The following is an 18,123-nucleotide window of genomic DNA, read 5'->3' on the forward strand; positions in this document are numbered from 1 at the left end:
TAAGTGTCTGAGGCCAGATTTGAACTCAGGTACTTCTGACTCCAGGGCCAGTGCTCTATCCACTGCGCCACCTAGCTGCCCCCTATGTTAGATTATCATTTATTTCTTTCTTTTTGGTGAGGCAATTGGGGTTGACTTGCCCAGGGTCACACAGCTAGTGTCAATAATCTGAGGCCGGATTTGAACTCAGGTCCTCCTGAATCCAGGGCTGGTGCTTTATCCACTGCTCCACCTAGCTGCCAGACCTTAGCACTAGAGTGCCAAACCTGGCTTCACACTTACTAGCTGTGTGACTCTGGTTAAGTCACCTGTTTGCGTTTTCTTTATCTTTCAAATGAACTGGAGAAGAAAATGGCAAAACGCTGTCAAGAAAATCCCAAATGGGGTCATGATTGAGCAACAACAAAGTGATACCTGGGATGAGTATCTAAGAGTTGTATTTCCTTTGGCCTAATTGTCTGTTTTTTATACTCATGACTTTTTATATGTATTTTAAAGAACATACTTTAAAGTGGCTTTAATAGATGATTTCGTTCTTATATGCAGTTATAAACACAGCAAGTCTGGCAAGAGTATTTATGGTGGTCATTTGTGTTCATAAGTGGTATGTAGCAGGTGTATATGAATCTAAATCAGTGTTTCCCAAATCTGTGGCACTAAGAATATCTTTATCTAAAAATGATTTCCTTTTCCTTGCCTACTTTGATCAGATAAAAGTCACCAGCAAGTAGATTGCTGGTAAAATAAGCTACAAGGCATAACAGAATAAACACTTGAACATGAGGATATTGCATGAAATGGAAAGAGGAAGTTAGACTAAGGAGAGTATACTCTTTGTAATCAAAGGCATTCTATAAATTGACCCTGCCAATCAACTTTACCTTTGTTTTTTGTTTTGTAGGGCAATGAGGGTTAAGTGACTTGCCCAAAGTCACACAGCTAGTAAGTGTCAAGTGTCTGAGGTTGGATTTGAACTCAGGTCCTCCTGAATCCAAGGCCAGTGCTTTATCCACTGCGCCACCTAGCCGCCTGCCAATCAACTTTAAAACCAGGCCACGAGCTTTGTCTGTTACTTCCAAATAGAACAATAAAAGCTTCAGAAGAAACCAGGTGTCAGTAAATAACTCAAACTTTTGAAGTTAACCAAAATATTTATTCAAACCTAACGGTAATGCAGTATCAAGTAATAAAGCTTATAAACAGTAACTGTATAATATTTAGTTCCTTAAGAATCTTCATATCACTGCCACATCAAAATTGTTTACAACACAAAAGTCTGAAATAAAATCTGAACATGACAAATCAATTAGTGCTATTGAAATAAATTCAGTAAATGGTTACCAGATAATGAATGGATTTTTATGGCTCAGTACAGAACACAGTTGAAGAAAGCTGCATTAGTATCAATATTGGACAACCCTTTAGGGGGAAAAAGTATCTACATGTTTTAAGTTGAACCACACAATAGGAAGCACTTTAGAGAATGCACTTTACATCCGTAATATCCAGGCACAATAGGTTAAATGCTTAAGATTTTATTCTCAGGTAAAATGGTATAAATTGACCCTTAAACTTAACAAGCTCTCTAATGCTCTCTTAATAGCTAGGAAATGACCTGTGGATATCTATATATGTAGACAACCTAGCACTGAAACAGTTTAAGGAAAAAGAGAAAAAATAGTACAAGTTACATTTCTATTTATTTATAGATCTTGGAAAATATCTAAATGGATGTGGTTCTAGAAGATAAATGTTATGAAATAAATCTCAACACTCTCAATATTGGATAAGATTTACATAAAAATGAGATTTGGCCACTAGATTGAAGACTTTTTGCTGAATTAGTGCAATTTTTTAAAAAGCCCCAGTATTTTGTAGGGGAACGAGGGGAGAGGGGAAATATGTACATTTTTGGGAACTTTCAACTACAAAAGCAAATTTTATATGGCTCATTTAAGGTTTTGTAAAAATCCCTACATACAACAGATCAAAACACTTTAAATATCATAGAAAAATTTCCCTAATAGACCAAAATGACACCCACATGGGCTATTTAAAGCTCTTGTTTCTTTTAAAAAAAAAAATTACTTAAAAAATAATCAGGAATACAACGTCCGTGATAACAAGGAGGGGATAGAGAAATGCCCATATCTTTAATTTGTTTAATGGCTAAGTCTTAGAAATGTTTTGTTAGACTGACAAAAGCAATCACTTTTTTCAAAGAATTAAAGGAAACTATTCTAAAGGACGAATGAATCTGAATTGGGAATTGGCTGGTAATTAAAAAAAGCAAACAAAACCAGGCTTGTCAGAACGTTTAGTTAATTGAAATTCAATCCAATTTACACAGTATTTACAATATGCAATTGTTGCAGCTGTACAGTTTTGCAGATTAATGGCTTATACTTCTGCAAGTGCTTTTTCCAAAATAAAAATATACTAAAGTCTATTTACAAACTAGCAAGCTGCTTTAGAAACAGCATGATAGAGCTATAAAGTGTAACTTCAGTGCACTGAAAGTGCAGTTCATGCTCTCAGATCTGTCATTTTTCCTCCTCACAGTAATATGGACACCAGTCTGAATTTAGAGTTCCTATTCATCATAATGCAAAGACAACAAAAACTTGTCCACATCCATTCCAGCAGGAAACGAATTAGGGAGCTTCTTTTTCTGTTGAGAGAAAACACACATCAACTTAATGATGTTCACTAACATCAGATTCACATAATCACAATGGAATAGTCTCAGTCTTCCTCTTAAGTGTCCTATTTCCTTTTCCAGATGTCAGAAAAAATGCCAAATTAAATGCCAGATTCCATATATTAAGAAATGTATATAATTTTCTGACTTTTAAATGAACTTATCCTGATAAATAATAATAAATCATTAGCTATGTGACCGGTTGTTTCCTTGACTGTAAAAATGAGGATAATCCCCATATTACCTAATTATCTAAAAGGGTGATTGTGAGGAAAGCACTTTGGGTTTTTTCTGGCTTGGCAATAAGGGTTAAGTGACTTGCCCAGGGACTTTGGCCAGGCAAAAAGTGTTAAGTGTCTGAGGCAGGATTTGAACTCAGGTTCTCCTGACTCCAGGGCCAGTGCTCTATCCACTGCGCCACCTAGCTGCCCCTAAACATTTCTTTGGCAAAACTTTTTTTATAGCAAAATGGAATATTTATAAGACAATTTACAGGGACAGCATACAAGATATCAATTGGATAAATGAACTTTTAAAAAGAATATGGGGGGCAGCTAGGTGGCGCAGTGGATAGAGCACCGGCCCTGGAATCAGGAGTACCTGAGTTCAAATCTGGCCTCAGACACTTAACACTTACTAGCTGTGTGACCTTGGGCAAGTCACTTAATCCCAATTGCCTCACTAAAAAAAAAAAAAATATGGAAGTCAAGGTGTCAGAAAATGTAAGTCTTAATCCTAGTTCTACCTATACATTTGATGACTGTGGAAGGCATTTTGTGCAATTAGCATGTAATTATTAAGATAATGGAAGAAATGGAAAAGCAATAAACTTTTAAAAAACCTTTCACACTTGCCTTAATTTTCTTCTTTTTTACTGGTACTGCTGAATTCGGAAGATTTTTGTTGGCAGAACGGGCAGTTCGGTCACGCTCTTCTAAATCTTCTAGTTTCCTTTTTTTTGTGGCACTCCTTGAAGATCTAAATTGCTGTGTATTATCTTTGAGAGGTTTTGAAGTAGTCCTTGAGATAGCAGCCCGTGAAAGAATCATTAAAGTATGTGCTGCCATGTTTACACTATTTTCACTTCCTGTTTCACTGGCAGGGCTACAAGCTGGTAAGTCTGGAGTGGCAGGAGGGACCATTCCTTTGGCAGTGCCACTCTCATCATTGTAACGTCTACTGGTTGGAGTCTGGATGCTGTCACAGGGTTCTTCTCTATGTTTCTCCCCAGTTCCTGATCCTGGTGTCCGAGGCACAGGTAAATCCCCACTACTGGGGAGTCTGTTTGTTGGGCTGTGCCAATGAAGGTCATGTAATTTTTCTACACTATTTTTAGTTAGAGGGCTGACAGATTTAGTCTGTTCTCGTTTTAGCTCCTTTGAAACCGTCCCTGTTGAAACAGTGTTTTTACTGTTTGAAGATGGCCCCTGTTTTTTGTTCAGTTCTTGAACCGAGGCAGCAGTTTTCTCATTCCATAGAGGACTGTTCTGATGCCCATTTGACAATTTGATGGCTTCCTGATTCTTCTGCCTTTCCACATCCCTCTGTAGCTCATTCTCCTTATTAGCTGTTGCTTTATGAAAGGAATCAAGAACTAGACCAGTCAGTGAAGTCTTTTTGTCAGGTAGGGTTTCTTTTATAGTTGTATTCCTACTGCTAGCAGTTTCTGACTGGGATAAAATCTTAGGCGCAGAAGGTTTCTCTCTCTCTTTTTTGACATTAAAAGAGGATTTTACAATGGAGGATGAGACAGTGGGAGTGTCTACATTAACAAAAGGAATTTCATTCCTTTCTTTGTTTTGAGACGGTGTTTTGGTGTTAGAACCTTGGGTACTGATGCCAGGAGTATCAAAGCAGAGCACACGCCTGTGACTTTCATGTGGTTTGCTAGTAGACACCGTATTCTCTGTTGAAAGGGGAATTGTGGTATCTTCTAATTTCTTCCCAAGATCTGTAGTCAGATTCTTTTCAGGCATTAGAGTTCTGCAAAAAAGAGGAAGAATATTTCAGCAACAAAATGCCACCATTTAAAAAACACAAACGTAAAAGAAAAATTTGTGCTCACCTCTGTGTATGAAAACCAACTGGATGGTTTAATGAATCCCCCAAGCTGGTAGTTAACTTTCCTGGAACTATTAAAATACAAACAATTAAAGACAGAAAACACCCTCTGAAATATTTTTACATAATACTGCCACAGTGTTTTCTGAAGAAAAAGAAACACATGCATAGACTACTTTGAAACAAGGAGTCAACTGACTGAGGAAAATCCACTAGCCTTAAATTCTCAAACCCACTTAAAACCAAGTCCAATAAGCTTGGGGAAAGTTCTCTTGTGATAAACTTGAATACAAGATTAAATAAAAAGTCAAAGTAAACAACATTTTGCTCTGGGCAGGAGAGGTGTTTATTTAATCTTAAAAATATACTGAGTATTTTTGAGTATTTTGTTAATTGAAAAAAAAAATCTCATTAATTTCTTGATAAAAGTGAATTTTTATGTTAACCAAACATCTCATCAGGCTTGCTCAGCACTATTATAAATAATTTCACTTGGCAAGAGCTTGTACACACATATGTAAAACAAATAGATGTATTTAATTGATATCATTACATGTTAATCATCCATCAGTTTATTAATTTGCTAAGAAATAAATCATGTAGATTTGTTAAATACTAAATTTGGTTTCAGGTATTGAATCAATAAAATATTAAGTACCAGATTTGAAAGGGAAGTCCATGGGTTTGCATACCAGCTTTTCTACTTATTATGTGTATAATCTTGCTTAAAGTCAATTAACCCGTCTAAGTCTCAGTTTCCTCATCTATAAAAACAAAGGGGTTGGACTAGATTACCTCTTGTCTCTTCCAGCTCTAAAAGCTATGATCCTATAGAATTCTTAGCATATGCCATAGTGTGAAAGAAGGCTTGCAGGGCCTGAAAATGCATTTAAGGGAAGGGATTTGGGAGATGGAATATTCATGGGAGAAAGAAAGAACTGAAACCAGGAGAAAGGTCAAGTACATTAGGTACTGGCCACTAGGGAGATAAACACACAATGGCAAAGAAATACCAATGTAACTGAGCTAGTTATGAAAACCACAAAGCTAACAAGATTCTAGAATACATTAAGTAAGAAACAATCATTAAGAAAAGTACTTGGTTCCCACAGAGAGTACTAAGTGTGAGTTGTCATTTCACTTTGCACAGAGAACTAGGTATTTATTAATCTCACACCATGGAGAGAACTCTCTTCGATTTCTGCCCCAAAGCTTCCCAGTATTTTCAGTGATAAGCTATGGAAGCTACCCAGTACCAACACTGGGCTCAGACCCCACAGTACACTGGTGGGTTGGGATCCTTCTCTATCCCATTTGGCAAACTCTCATTTCCTGTTTCCCTTATCCCTCTGATTCAGTTACTACCTGCTATGGTGAAAACCCTTTCTGGTGATTCCTTACTCTATGCTCTTATCTCTACTTACATTGGTTTGCCCTTCCCCAGCTCATTAGTTTCATTCTTCCTCTTGTGGAAGAGACTCATGACTCTGTCATTCCTGACTATTCTTTTGCTACCGTCACTGCAGTGTCTTCTTCTTTGAGGATTGTTACATCTCTTGGTCTAGATTTTTTTGAAAGTTGGTCTAAAAAGTGGTCATTCTCCTTAAGGAGATCAGTAACTACCTCATAGTCTTCTATCACTACACTCATACTGAGAGAACTCAATATACATGTGCCTGTCTCTTCTAGCACTCTGGCCTCCCAGTTCATTGACCTCAGCTATCTAACAGAGATAGAGTTTAGTTTTTAACATTACTCTGGAATTCTTCAATTCTCTCTAATCATATCCACCTCCCTTTACCATAATCTTCCTTTTAATTCTCACTATGACTCTTATCTTCCTAGGCTAACACCTCATCACCCCATCTCTGATCTCACTGTCCAACTTTTGCAATCTTATCTCCTCAAACCTTCCCATCTTTCTCACTTCCTTGTTACTGCTGAGGTAACATCATCTTCCCCATCACCCAGGTTTAAAACCCAAGTATAATCCTTAACTTCTCATTCTTATCCCCCACCAGTCTGTAGACAACTTTTGTCAATTTTACCCTTGTAACATCTAAACATGATATCCCCATCTCTCTGACACCATCATGGTGCTGGCCCTCATCATCTCAAGCCAAGAGCTTTTTGCTTAGTTTCCCTGCCTCAAGTCTTTTTCCCATTTAAGTCTTCTATTTGGTGCTCAAAGCTCTTCCTAACCTTTCTTTCTACCTTTCCAATCTTCTTATACTTTATCCATCCCTTATTCCCTTGCTCCCACCCATAACTGGCTTCCTTGCTGTTTTTCAAACAAGACACTCCTGACATTTTCACTGGCCACCCCCCATTCTGCTTTCCCTTCTCATCTCTGCTTCTTGGTTTCCTTAAAGCTCAGATAAAAGCCCACCTTTTTATAAAAGGTGTAATTCTCCTTAATTCCCTCTGAGGAAATTTACCCTGGGTACATTTACAAGGGACATAGTTGTACATAGTTATTTGCATGTCATCTCCCAAACTAGACTGTGGGCCTGTCTTGCCTTTCTTTATACCTCTAGTGCTTAGCAGAGTGCCTAGCATATAGTAGGTACTTAATAATCCCTTGCCCCCTTGTCCCAATTACTACCAAAACCCTACCCTACAGTTGGGTTGGAAGACGACTCCCATCATTCTGCATTCTCTCCTATTCCAACGTTGCAGAAAGCTGCTAGAGAAAGTGGTACATTGAAATGACCACAAATTTGTTACCTAAGCACAACTAGGCCCTCAATGTTGCATGGCAAATCTTTTATTTTCCCGTTGCTGACTCACTATTCACAGAGCAGGGATTCCAAATGTTCTCTCTTTAAGCCCTTTACACACTCTCACCTTTCTTTTCCAAAGAACTTGCCTCCCTGTATTATTGAGAAAATGGAAGTCACCTGCACAATGTGTGAGCTCTTTTTCCTTATTCAACCTGAAAATTCTTCTACGGCATTTTCTCTTTCTTTGCTCTCTTTTCTTTTCTTTTTCTTTCTTTTTTATGTGGGGCACTGAGGGTTAAGTGACTTGCCCAGGGTCACACAGCTAGTAAGAGTCAAGTGTCTGAGGCCAAATTTGAACCCAGGTCCTCCTGACTTCAGGGGTGGTGCTCTATCCACTGTGCCACCTAGCTGTCCCTGTTCTCATTTCTGAGAAAGAAGTAGTTCTTGCCAAAGCCAGATGCTCTAATGCAAAACTGCTTAAAATGTGGCTTGTGATACCATATGGGGTCGTGTAACAATGTGGGGGTTGCAAAAAATCTGGCAACAGTAAAAAGCTATGTATACCTATTTTATATACCAATATACTGGGGGTCACATAAAAATTTCTCAGGCAAAAAGGGGTCACAAGTGGAAAAAGTTTAAGAAGCCCTGCTCTAATTTGCATACCAGATCCCAACCCTTCATCTGGGAGCTTTTCTCCTTATACCAGCAATTTCTTCTTACACATGAGGGAGCTGGTGCCACAGTGTACTGGGCCTGGAGTCAAGAAGGTCTGAGTTTAAATCTGGCCTTAGATACTTACTAGTTGTGTGACTCTGGATAGGTCATTTTAACTTCTGCCTCGGTTCCTCATCTGTAAAATGGAGATAACTTTCCAAGGTTGTGAGGGTCAAGTGAGATAATATTTGTAAAGTGCTTAGCATAGTGCCTGACACAATAAGAAGGTGCTATCTAAGTGCTTATTTATTCCCTTCCCTTTTCCACTAATTCCTTTGATCATCCCTACCAACATGCTCAGGTTTCCATCCTTAAAAATACTTAACTTGATCCTGCCATCTCCTATAGCTAGCATCCTATTTCTTTTTTCTTTTCATAGCCAAAATCTCGTGGCAGCTTTTGATACTGTTAGCCTCTTCTTAATTATTCTCTTGGCTTTGTTGACATTGCTTTCTTCTTGTCTGATCGATCACTTGTTCTCATCCTCCTTTGCTGCATCGTCACTGACCTCCCTTCCACTAAATATCCCAAGTATTCTGTGAAACTTAAAGAAAAAGAAACTTCAGAGCTATCTTCTCTCTCTCTACTCCCTTTTGGTGATCTCGATTTCTATGCAGACAATTCCTAACATCCAACCCAATCTATCTCCTGGAGTTCACTCCAGGCCTACATTGTCCAAAGCAAAACTTACCATATCTCTCTCCCCCAACTCCCTTTAATCTATCCCTCCTGTAACTTCAGTATATCTGTTAAAGATATTACTATTCTCCCAGTGATACACAATGACAACGTTGGAGTCATTCTCAACTCTTCTCACTACCTCATTCCCACCTCACCTACCCAATCAACATGCCAAGTTTTTGTCGCCACTCACCATTTTTAAATTTTTTTTTTTTTTTAGTGAGGCAATTGGGGTTAAGTGACTTGCCCAGGGTCACACAGCTAGTTAAGTGTTAAGTTTCTGAGGCTGGATTTGAACTCAGGTACTCCTGACTCCAGGGCTGGTGCTCTATCCACGGCGCCACCTAGCTGCCCCGACACTCACTATTTTAATAGCTCTTTACCTTCTACCTTCTAGTCGCTCCTCTATCCAATCTATACTCCAGAGCTGCCAAAATTATCATAAAGCACAGTTGTGACCATGTTACCACCATGTGATCCCTCTACTGGAAAACCTTCAGTGGTTCTCTTGCCTCTAAGACAAAATGCATAGTCTTCATCTGGGCATTTAAAACCTTCCACATCTTGGCTCCCACCTATCTTTACAGACTTGTTTTTTATTACTCCTTTCCAAATATTCTACATTTAAGCCAAGTTGGCCTACTACCTATTCAACAAACTTGGCATCCCATCTCCCCCACTACATACCTTTTGACATGCCATAATTCATGCCTGGAATTCACTGTCCACCTTTATCTGTTGGAATCTTTAGTTTCCTTTAAGACTCAGCCCAGAAGGCACCTCTCACATAAACCTTTCCTAATCCTCTACATTGTTAATGCTTTCTTGATCCTTAAGTTACCTTGTGTTTACTTATGTGTGTATATGTTGAACTTAAGCTCCTCAGGCTCAAGAATTATTTTGTTTCTGTCTTTGTAGCCCAACACTTAACAAAGTGCTTTGTACACAATAGGTGCTTAATAAATATTTGCTGAATTTAACTGAATTAATCACTAGGAGCTAATGGGTTAAATGAGAACAAGTCATCCCAAGTAATGTGGACTAATGACTGGGGATCAACCTTGACAGGTTCTGTTCAATATTTTTGTCAATCACTTGGAATGATCATAGATGGCACAATTCTAGGTTGTAGATGACAAAGTTGGGAGGGATAGTTAAATCATATAAAGGCAAATTTTAAAAGAAAACAGCTATACAAAGTACAGGATGGAATAGGAGACCTAGCTTAATAGCAAAAGACAATGGTTTGGGGCAGCTAGATGGTGCAGTGGACAGAGCACTGGCCCTGGATACAGTTCAAATCCAGCCTCAGACACTTGACACTTACTAGCTGTGTGACCCTGGGCAAGTCACTTAACCCCAATTGCCTCACCAAAAAAACCCAAACCAAACCAAAAAACAAAAGACAATGATTTTAGTTGATTGAAAGTTCAATATGATCCAGTCTGATGCCCCTTCCTAAAAAGTTAATGTAACTTCATTAACAGATGTAGAGAGTACAAATCAAGGGGTCCTATGATTTTGTAATCTATATTTTATGTAAGACACTGATAAGATAAACTGGACCTGTCCTGCAGGGCACTGAGATGGCCAAGCATTTAGAAACTACTTCATGAGGGATGTTTGAAGGAATTGGGGATGCTTGTCCTGGTGAATTTTTTTTTTCTTTTCTAATTGGAAATATGTATTTGGTATTCAACATTTATCAAGTACTCACTTTTTCTAAAGCACTACACTGGGAAGATGAATACTGAATGAATAATGAATAACAAATAAGATATTGGTTTTATAAGGTCAATGACATAGGGTTATTGGACTTATGAAGCTTATTTATAGTTTAATAGGGAGCGAAGACACAAACGCTGACAATCATAGTACAAAATATAGTGAATAGTTTGGTTGGAAAACAGTGTAGATGAATGAGAGAAGGTTAAGGTGAGGCTGGAGAGGTTAAGTGACACTGAACTGCAAAGGGCAAAAGAAAGCTCAAACTTTACTTAATATATAAATATTAGAGCTACTGAAGGGTTTGGAGGATACTTCCTATGCCTTAGGAAGATTAGTCGGCAATATGAAAGAGGGAATGGAGTAGAGGAAAGAGTAGTGGCAAGAAGACTCATTAGAAGGCAAGAAACAATCCAGGCAAGTGGTAATAAAGTTCTGTATTAGGGAAGTGGCAGTGGGAGATGAAATGAGATTGGCATGAAAGTGGAATTGACAAGTAAAGAGGAGTCAGATAACATCAAGATATTGGACATGGGAGACTGTATGAAATCACACAGAAGAGGCATTAGATATTTAGAACTAATGGATTTAAGTTATAGGGAGATACAGAAGAGTTATTGCAGAATTGTTCAAAATACAATGGACTGTCTTCTGAGGTAAGAGTTCCAAGGAGTATTCAGGAGGTGAACTCTAAGATTCAAAAGGGATCCTTGGCAGAAAAAATTAGAGAGTTGCTGCAAATAAGGAAACACAAGGAATATAAAGCTGACATTGCTTAGCCAGCTTTAAAAAGTACCTGTACAAGGCTTGTTTCTTGTTCCCTGGACCTTTTGAGATTTTGGAGGAATAGGGAGTTTAGGAACACTTCTGTTGCAGACAGGTGCTGCTAGAGGCATATGCAGGACCTGGAGGGGAAAAAACTTTAAATTAAAGTATGCTTGAAAATGTTTCACCACTTCATTTTTAGCCAATATCAAACCAGAAACATTACCTTACCTGTCTGGGAGGGGCTGGAAAAGTACTTCCATTTTGTCCTACTACTGATACAGGAATCATTCCTACCATTCCCTGGAGCACAGGCTGGACTGGAGAGGCAATTATAATGGCAGATCCTGAAATTAAAAATGATGACTTTTTTTTTAACTCATAATAATCTTAACACTCTGCAATTGATTCTATAAAATTGTACTTTCTTTCCTCATCTTCCTTCTCTTTTGGAAACAACCCAGAATAAGAGTGGCAAGTGGATACCAGAGGTACAAAAATGAATATTTTTTTCTGTCTCCTTTCTTAACATTTTGAAAAATCTGATTTTATCCATCAGATACTTTCCACTGTAATCCCTCTTTGGTCTTCATAAGTATTTGTGGTTGAAAATTTTGTTCCCTCCCTGGTGCCCAGCTTCCTAGTGATGAGCTTTTCTGAATTTGGCTAGGCTTATTCTTGGATAATATTTTGAGGCTCCTACTTAAAGCCTTTCCAGATCAGTAGGACATGAAAGAGTTTGTACTTTGCTGACACAGGCTTTGAGAACCCACATTCACCTTCATGCCAAAATAAGGCATTTTTCTAGAACTTAAAGTAGTTTTTGTATTGCTTTTAACCATCCTAAATGCCATAGGAACTATCTTAACTTTTTTATAAATAGAAGATCAAATCACATCCTCTTGAAGGAAAACAGTATAAAATTAATTTTTATTCATCCAGGTAGAGGTTATCACAGTTGGTTTTGAACATGGTGCTTATGAAGTTAAGTCACAAGAAGTATTATGTACCTGGTAAGTCCAACCACTGTTACCACCTTCCCTCAAATTCTATTAAGATGTAGGAGCCTAACCCATAGAGCTCTGGTAATAGCAGTGCCACCAGATCACCAGCCCTCCTTTTGACCTGGCCCTAATAGACTTCATCAAGGGGATTGATCAATGTGAAGAATACACCTGCCACCCTTGCAGACCAATGGCCAATGATGGAAAGGTAAGGCCAAGTATTGTCACAGGAACCTTACCTCAGGCTTCCAAGTCCAGGAATTATCATTCAAAGAAACAATCTCTGTGAAGTGACCTGGTCACTACTTTTGTAGCTGCTGCTGCTTCTGCCCTCTCAATAGCCACATGTACTAAAAACTTGGAAAAAAAGTTCTTAGCACCAAAGTCCTTGCTATGACCATATAAAATGGTCCGACATGAGAAATGGGTGTTTTTATTAATGGAAATGACACTCACCACATGTTTTTCTGTAGTTCCCTATGGACCATAGGGCCTTTCCAACTGACTTGCAAATCCTACCTGTGTTGCTGTTCCCTATTAGAACATGAGCTCCCTGAGAACAGAGACACTCTTGTTTATCTGTATCCCTAGTACTGAGCACAATGCTTTGCAATGGTAAGCATCCATTCATTCCTTCCATGTACTAGCAAGTTAGTCTCATATGTAGAAAAATCTTTCATAGCCATTCCTATAATGCCAACCAATTAATCCTAACCTATCAACCTTATTGGAAAAGCAATAAAAACCAATATGGCTCATTGAAATTTTGAAGTGGATATTACTACTGAACACAAAAGGAAGAGTGCTTATTTAATTATTCAGGGATCAGTAGGCTGTTCCCTATACTTGGAACACCCCCACTGAGTTTTCCAAATCTGACTCATTTTTTCAAAGCCAATTCAAGTTGTATTTGTCTCCTCCTGTATAAGGCCTTCTATATCTCTGAAGTTGAGCTGCAATTAGGGTTAGTGCCATGCAGTTTTAGCAACTATTTATTGTTTATTGTTTCTCCAACTAAGATAACACAAGCTCTCCAAGGTTAGGGATGATCACGTCAGATGCTTTTTTATTATTCCCTGGCAATGGACTGAATGTAAATATGTTAATTATTCAGTCCCTTTTGCACAGCTTGAAGCACCATTAGGGTGTAAGTGGGGAAGGAAAAAGTAAATTCAAAACATTCAACTCTGCTTAGCAGCTCAGGAAATAAGTTTGGTTGGAAGAACTGGCTAAAGTCATGGTGATCCTTTGAGGATTCATTTACATTTTTTGTTTTATTTCTAGTTAATTAAACCTCTATTCCCACCCAAGAACAAAACCTGATTCCATTTCAGAAAGATACCAGCAAAATGTTCTTAGAATTACCTTGTGAAAAGTTAGGTGATACTGCCTGGTTCACTGCAAACATACTGTTTGATCTTGGGGGAGTCTGTAACTGCTGTGGTGGTGGGGGCTGAGCAGCCATAGGTGAAGAATTGTTAGGTAACACCACAACATTAGACTGAGTGACAGCTGTTCCCAAGGTTGTTGGATCAGTCACACAGGTAGCTATCAGGATATTACTGGAATTGCCAAAAGTTGTGCTTGTTGCTGGCATCAATTGTATAAATCCTCCATCCTGAGAGACAGTTGGTGTGACAGCTGCTGAAAATGCACTGCAATCATCATTCTGTATGTTATTTGTTACACAGTCTTTAGATTTGAGCACTAAAAGGCTCTGTTCTACTAAGGTTGAGTCCCCTACTTTTTCAGCAGATAAAACAGTATTTGAAGTTTCTTCTGAAGTCAAACATTTAACTAATCCTACATTTTTGACTGGCGATTTTGCTGGAGAAGATACGATTATAGTAGGCAAGTTTTCTCCAGTGATGCTGGAAACAGCATTGTTTAACTCCGTATCTGTTGAGACAAATGGGTCATCACTGATAATGATTTTGAGCGATACTATATTTGATGGATCTACTTCTGCTGAGGAATCTCTAGAATGTTCATATTCACCAGTACTTTGAGGTTCAGTGTTGATCTCCCCCACTGAAGAACACAGGGATTCTGAAGGAACAGAATGACTATATTCTGTGGGATCACTCTCAGTGGGTATCATTTCAATCTCTCTACATTCAACACTTTTGCCAGGGGACAGAAGAATAGCATCACCATCTTCTTTTACAGAAGATGATGGCTCTTGTGATTCCAATGCTATTTCCTCTGAGTTGGAGGGCTCTGATGGCAAACCTTTATTTTCCAAACGATTTGAGTCCACAAGAGATTGACAACTAGATTGTTTGCTGGAAGTGACAGATTCTTCAAGAGAGCCCTCTATTTTGTGGTGATCAGACAAATTTAAATCTGAACTGTGAACAGAGCCAGGTAAGACTTTATTCTGGTTTGAGGAATCATCCTGGCAATCAGGAGGCTGATGGGATACAACGGGCAAAATATCATTTGTTTCAATTTTATTTTGCTGAATTTCACTACAATCTGGTGACTTGGAACTATGAAAAATAGTTTTAAGTTTTACAGAATCACTAGGGCTTTCACAAGGCTGGCTATTTTGAGATGATTTTCCAGTTAATGAAATATTTTGTAAAAAATGGTTTGAATTTTTCCCGTGGTTTGTTAAATTTTCATTGTTTTCTGCTACTCCATCAAGGGAAGTAAACGAAGCCAGAGGCAAATCAGACTGATCAGGATGTAGTTCAGATGTGTTTGGGGTGTTAGACACTGAAGAGTCTTTTTCAATTTCCAAAGCCATTTCATTTTCACTGGACAGCTGATTTGTGTACAATTCTGTACATTGCTCATTGCATTCAGGACCAGAATTTCCTCTTTGGTTAAAGTCATTCAAATTAGGCACAGATTCAAAGGCGATTTCAAGGTTACAGCTCTGTTCAGGAGCAACACATGAGGGTGATTTAAATGTTTCTTTCTGTAGAGTAGATTCCATTGGAGCACACTGTTCCTGGGTTTCCTGTTTCTTAAGATCACCATCAACACTGCCATCCTTCAAGGCACATGATACGTCCTCAGTTTGAAAGTCTGTACAAAATGTGGGCTCACCAGAGCGGTCATCTGTAAAACAACAGGTTGGCTTAGAGAATCACAAAGGTAAAGAGATTCAGATGCTGAGGAGGTTTTCTTCTCTACATACATTGCTTTATTAATGAAGCGATCACTTTTGTCCCACCAGTATAAATCTGGAAAAACTTTGTTGTTCTACAAATTCTGTATTTGCCTACCTTTACCACTAACAATTCTAATTTTATCAACGAATAGCTTAAAAGTATTATAATTCTAACAGGCAAAGAGAGATTATTACTATCAGACATTTGTTCTTGTGTGAAATATTGCCTGTAGTCACATCCAGTGTGTATAAGTATGTTTACAGGGTACGTGCGTAACGTTCTGTATGCTAATGGCCAAATTACACTTTACCTAGCATCAGTTAAGTTTACTGGAGCAAAGCTTTCTTAAACTGTGGATTGTGACCCCACATAACTGAATATGGGGGTCGTGAGAAATTTGGCAACAGTAAAAGGCTATGTATACCTATTTTAGATACCTATATACCCAGGGTCACATAAAAATTTCTTGGGCAAAAAAGGAGTCAGGAGTGGAAAAAGTTTAAGGAGCCTTGTACTAAATCACAAAATAATAGTGTTTTGCTTTGTTATTGTTTTTAAGGTTATAAAAACAGTTTGCTGGTCAACAAAACTTTAAGTAGTTTTGAGAATTAATGACTTGCCCACGCTTGTTGCAACACTTTTCTTTCTTCTTGTCCTATCTACTTTCTTTTCTCCTATCTCTCCTGTCTGTGTTTAATTTCCTCCAGTCATGTTATTTCCTTATACTGAACTTTTTTGTGTCTCTCTTTTCCTCTTTCCCATCTTTAAAATTTTTCTGATTAGTAGTTGAAGCTACTCATATTGCTGTAAACTGAATACCTAGGGAAACAAAAGTGGAAATTTCTATAATCATCAAATATTTATTAAAAATTTAAGTGGTTTTATATAATGAAAATTGCAGATTATCATCTCTGCCTTCTAGAAGAAATAACACTGATATAGACAAATAAGAAAAGCATATGTAATCAGCATTTAAAAAATTGGAACATATGAACAGACCATACTATTTGTATTATACTATTATTATGTACTAAAGTTAGGTGCATATTAGGGCTTAGAAAGCAAAACTAAATAAATATTTTGTGGAAAGAAGCAGTGTGACTTTTATATTTGAGATACACAAAAGGTCAGCAGAACTAAGTTTTTTCTCTAATTTGAAGAAATGTTCTAAATGAAATAGGAAATAGTCTGAAAAAAAGAGGTAGGGAATGTAGTAAAAATAGCCTTGTACATTAAGGAAGAAACTTATCAGGCATACTACAATACAGGAGAAAGAACAAAAAGAAAGATTCAGAAAATGGGTTCTGGTTTTGTTTCACTACTAATTAGCTGTGTGACTCTGGTCAAGTTATTTCATCTAGCTCTGAGCCTCAGTTTCCCATCTGTGTGGATGAGGTACCTTTCTTTTTCTTTTCTTTTCTTTTAAATTTTTGCAGGGCAATGAGGGTTAAGTGACTTTCCCAGGGTCACGCAGCTATTAAGTGTCAAGTGTCCAAGGCCACATTTGAACTCAGGTTCTCCTAAATCCAGGGCTGGCGTTTTATCCACTGTACCACCTAGCTGCCCCTGATGAGGTATTTTCCAGCTAACTTCCTCCAAGCTCTGAAATTCTATGACATAGGGGTTAGTATAGTTATAAGGACAAGGTTGGCTATGGGAAGTACCATTAAGTAATGATGAAAAGAAATCTAATTAACATGCAACAAAAATCCAGATACTAGTGATTTCAGAGAGGAAATACCATTGTGAGAAGCTAGAATTCAGAAACAATAATTTCATGCTCAAAATAGTTAAGTGGAACTAGGTGCAATAATTTCCTCTGGCGAAGAGGGTGTCAGAGAGACTAAAACAATCATTTATTTACACTGTCAATGGTACGTAAACTTCTAAATTAAACGACATATAAAGTAGTGATTTTATAAACTGAGAATTAAAATTTGGATTGAGAACAATAATAAAGATCCTTACTAGATTCTTCAGTTCCAAAAGTGCTTTCGACTGCGAGATTCGTCTCCCCCACCAAGACATTCTGATTGGCTTCCAAATGTTGACTAGAAATGCCTTGTGATATACTCTTATTATTCTTCGTTTTACCTTTTCAAAATAGGAAAGTTACATATAATTCAATCCTTCTGGTTAAATACAAAGACATTAGAAAGAAACAATTCATGCTGCTTTAGAAAAGAAGCAAATTCTAGGCAAGTCACTTAACCCCAATTGCCTCACCAAAAAAAAAAAAAAAAAAAAAAAAGAAATATCTCTAGAAAAGAAGCAAATTCAAACTTCAGTTGTGCAGGTCATTTTCCTATATGATTTGGTATGTTGCTTTTTTAATAAGGATGTTTCATGTAAATACATTGGTTTCCCCTCAAATGGCAAGAACATTGAGGGAAGAAATAAAGTCTTTTACTGCTTTTGCATAACCTGATCTTGCCTAAAATCAAGCTAGGCAAAGGGCAGGACTTTGACAAATTTTTCTACAACAGTTTAATAAAAAGCTTAAGGAATTATAATGAACCCTTGTCTTAGCTGAAGTTTCTTCAGATTAGAGATAATTACAATGTACAGTACTTGTTGAAATTCTAAACAAAGCAAAACAAAATCAATGAATTAATTGCCTGAAA

At 37.7% G+C, this 18,123-nt stretch overlaps 1 protein-coding gene across 1 annotated transcript in view; it reads right to left on the reverse strand.

Moving 5' to 3' along the window:
- Positions 1 to 1,172: 1,172 nt before the first annotated feature.
- LOC122748585 (protein NPAT) overlaps positions 1,173 to 18,123 on the reverse strand; it is a 49,789-nt gene continuing 32,838 nt past the window's right edge. Inside the window, exons 12-18 of the mRNA XM_043994291.1 lie at positions 17,468 to 17,593; positions 13,743 to 15,446; positions 11,605 to 11,720; positions 11,405 to 11,513; positions 4,767 to 4,833; positions 3,556 to 4,684; positions 1,173 to 2,671 (exon numbers count right to left, since the gene is read on the reverse strand). Of these exons, the coding sequence (XP_043850226.1) occupies positions 2,594 to 2,671; positions 3,556 to 4,684; positions 4,767 to 4,833; positions 11,405 to 11,513; positions 11,605 to 11,720; positions 13,743 to 15,446; positions 17,468 to 17,593 (3,329 nt within the window). The 3' untranslated portion in view covers positions 1,173 to 2,593. The remainder of the gene's footprint in view (positions 2,672 to 3,555; positions 4,685 to 4,766; positions 4,834 to 11,404; positions 11,514 to 11,604; positions 11,721 to 13,742; positions 15,447 to 17,467; positions 17,594 to 18,123) is intronic.

Source organism: Dromiciops gliroides, chromosome 3 (assembly GCF_019393635.1).
Source record: "Dromiciops gliroides isolate mDroGli1 chromosome 3, mDroGli1.pri, whole genome shotgun sequence".
Classification (NCBI taxonomy): Eukaryota; Metazoa; Chordata; class Mammalia; order Microbiotheria; family Microbiotheriidae; genus Dromiciops; species Dromiciops gliroides.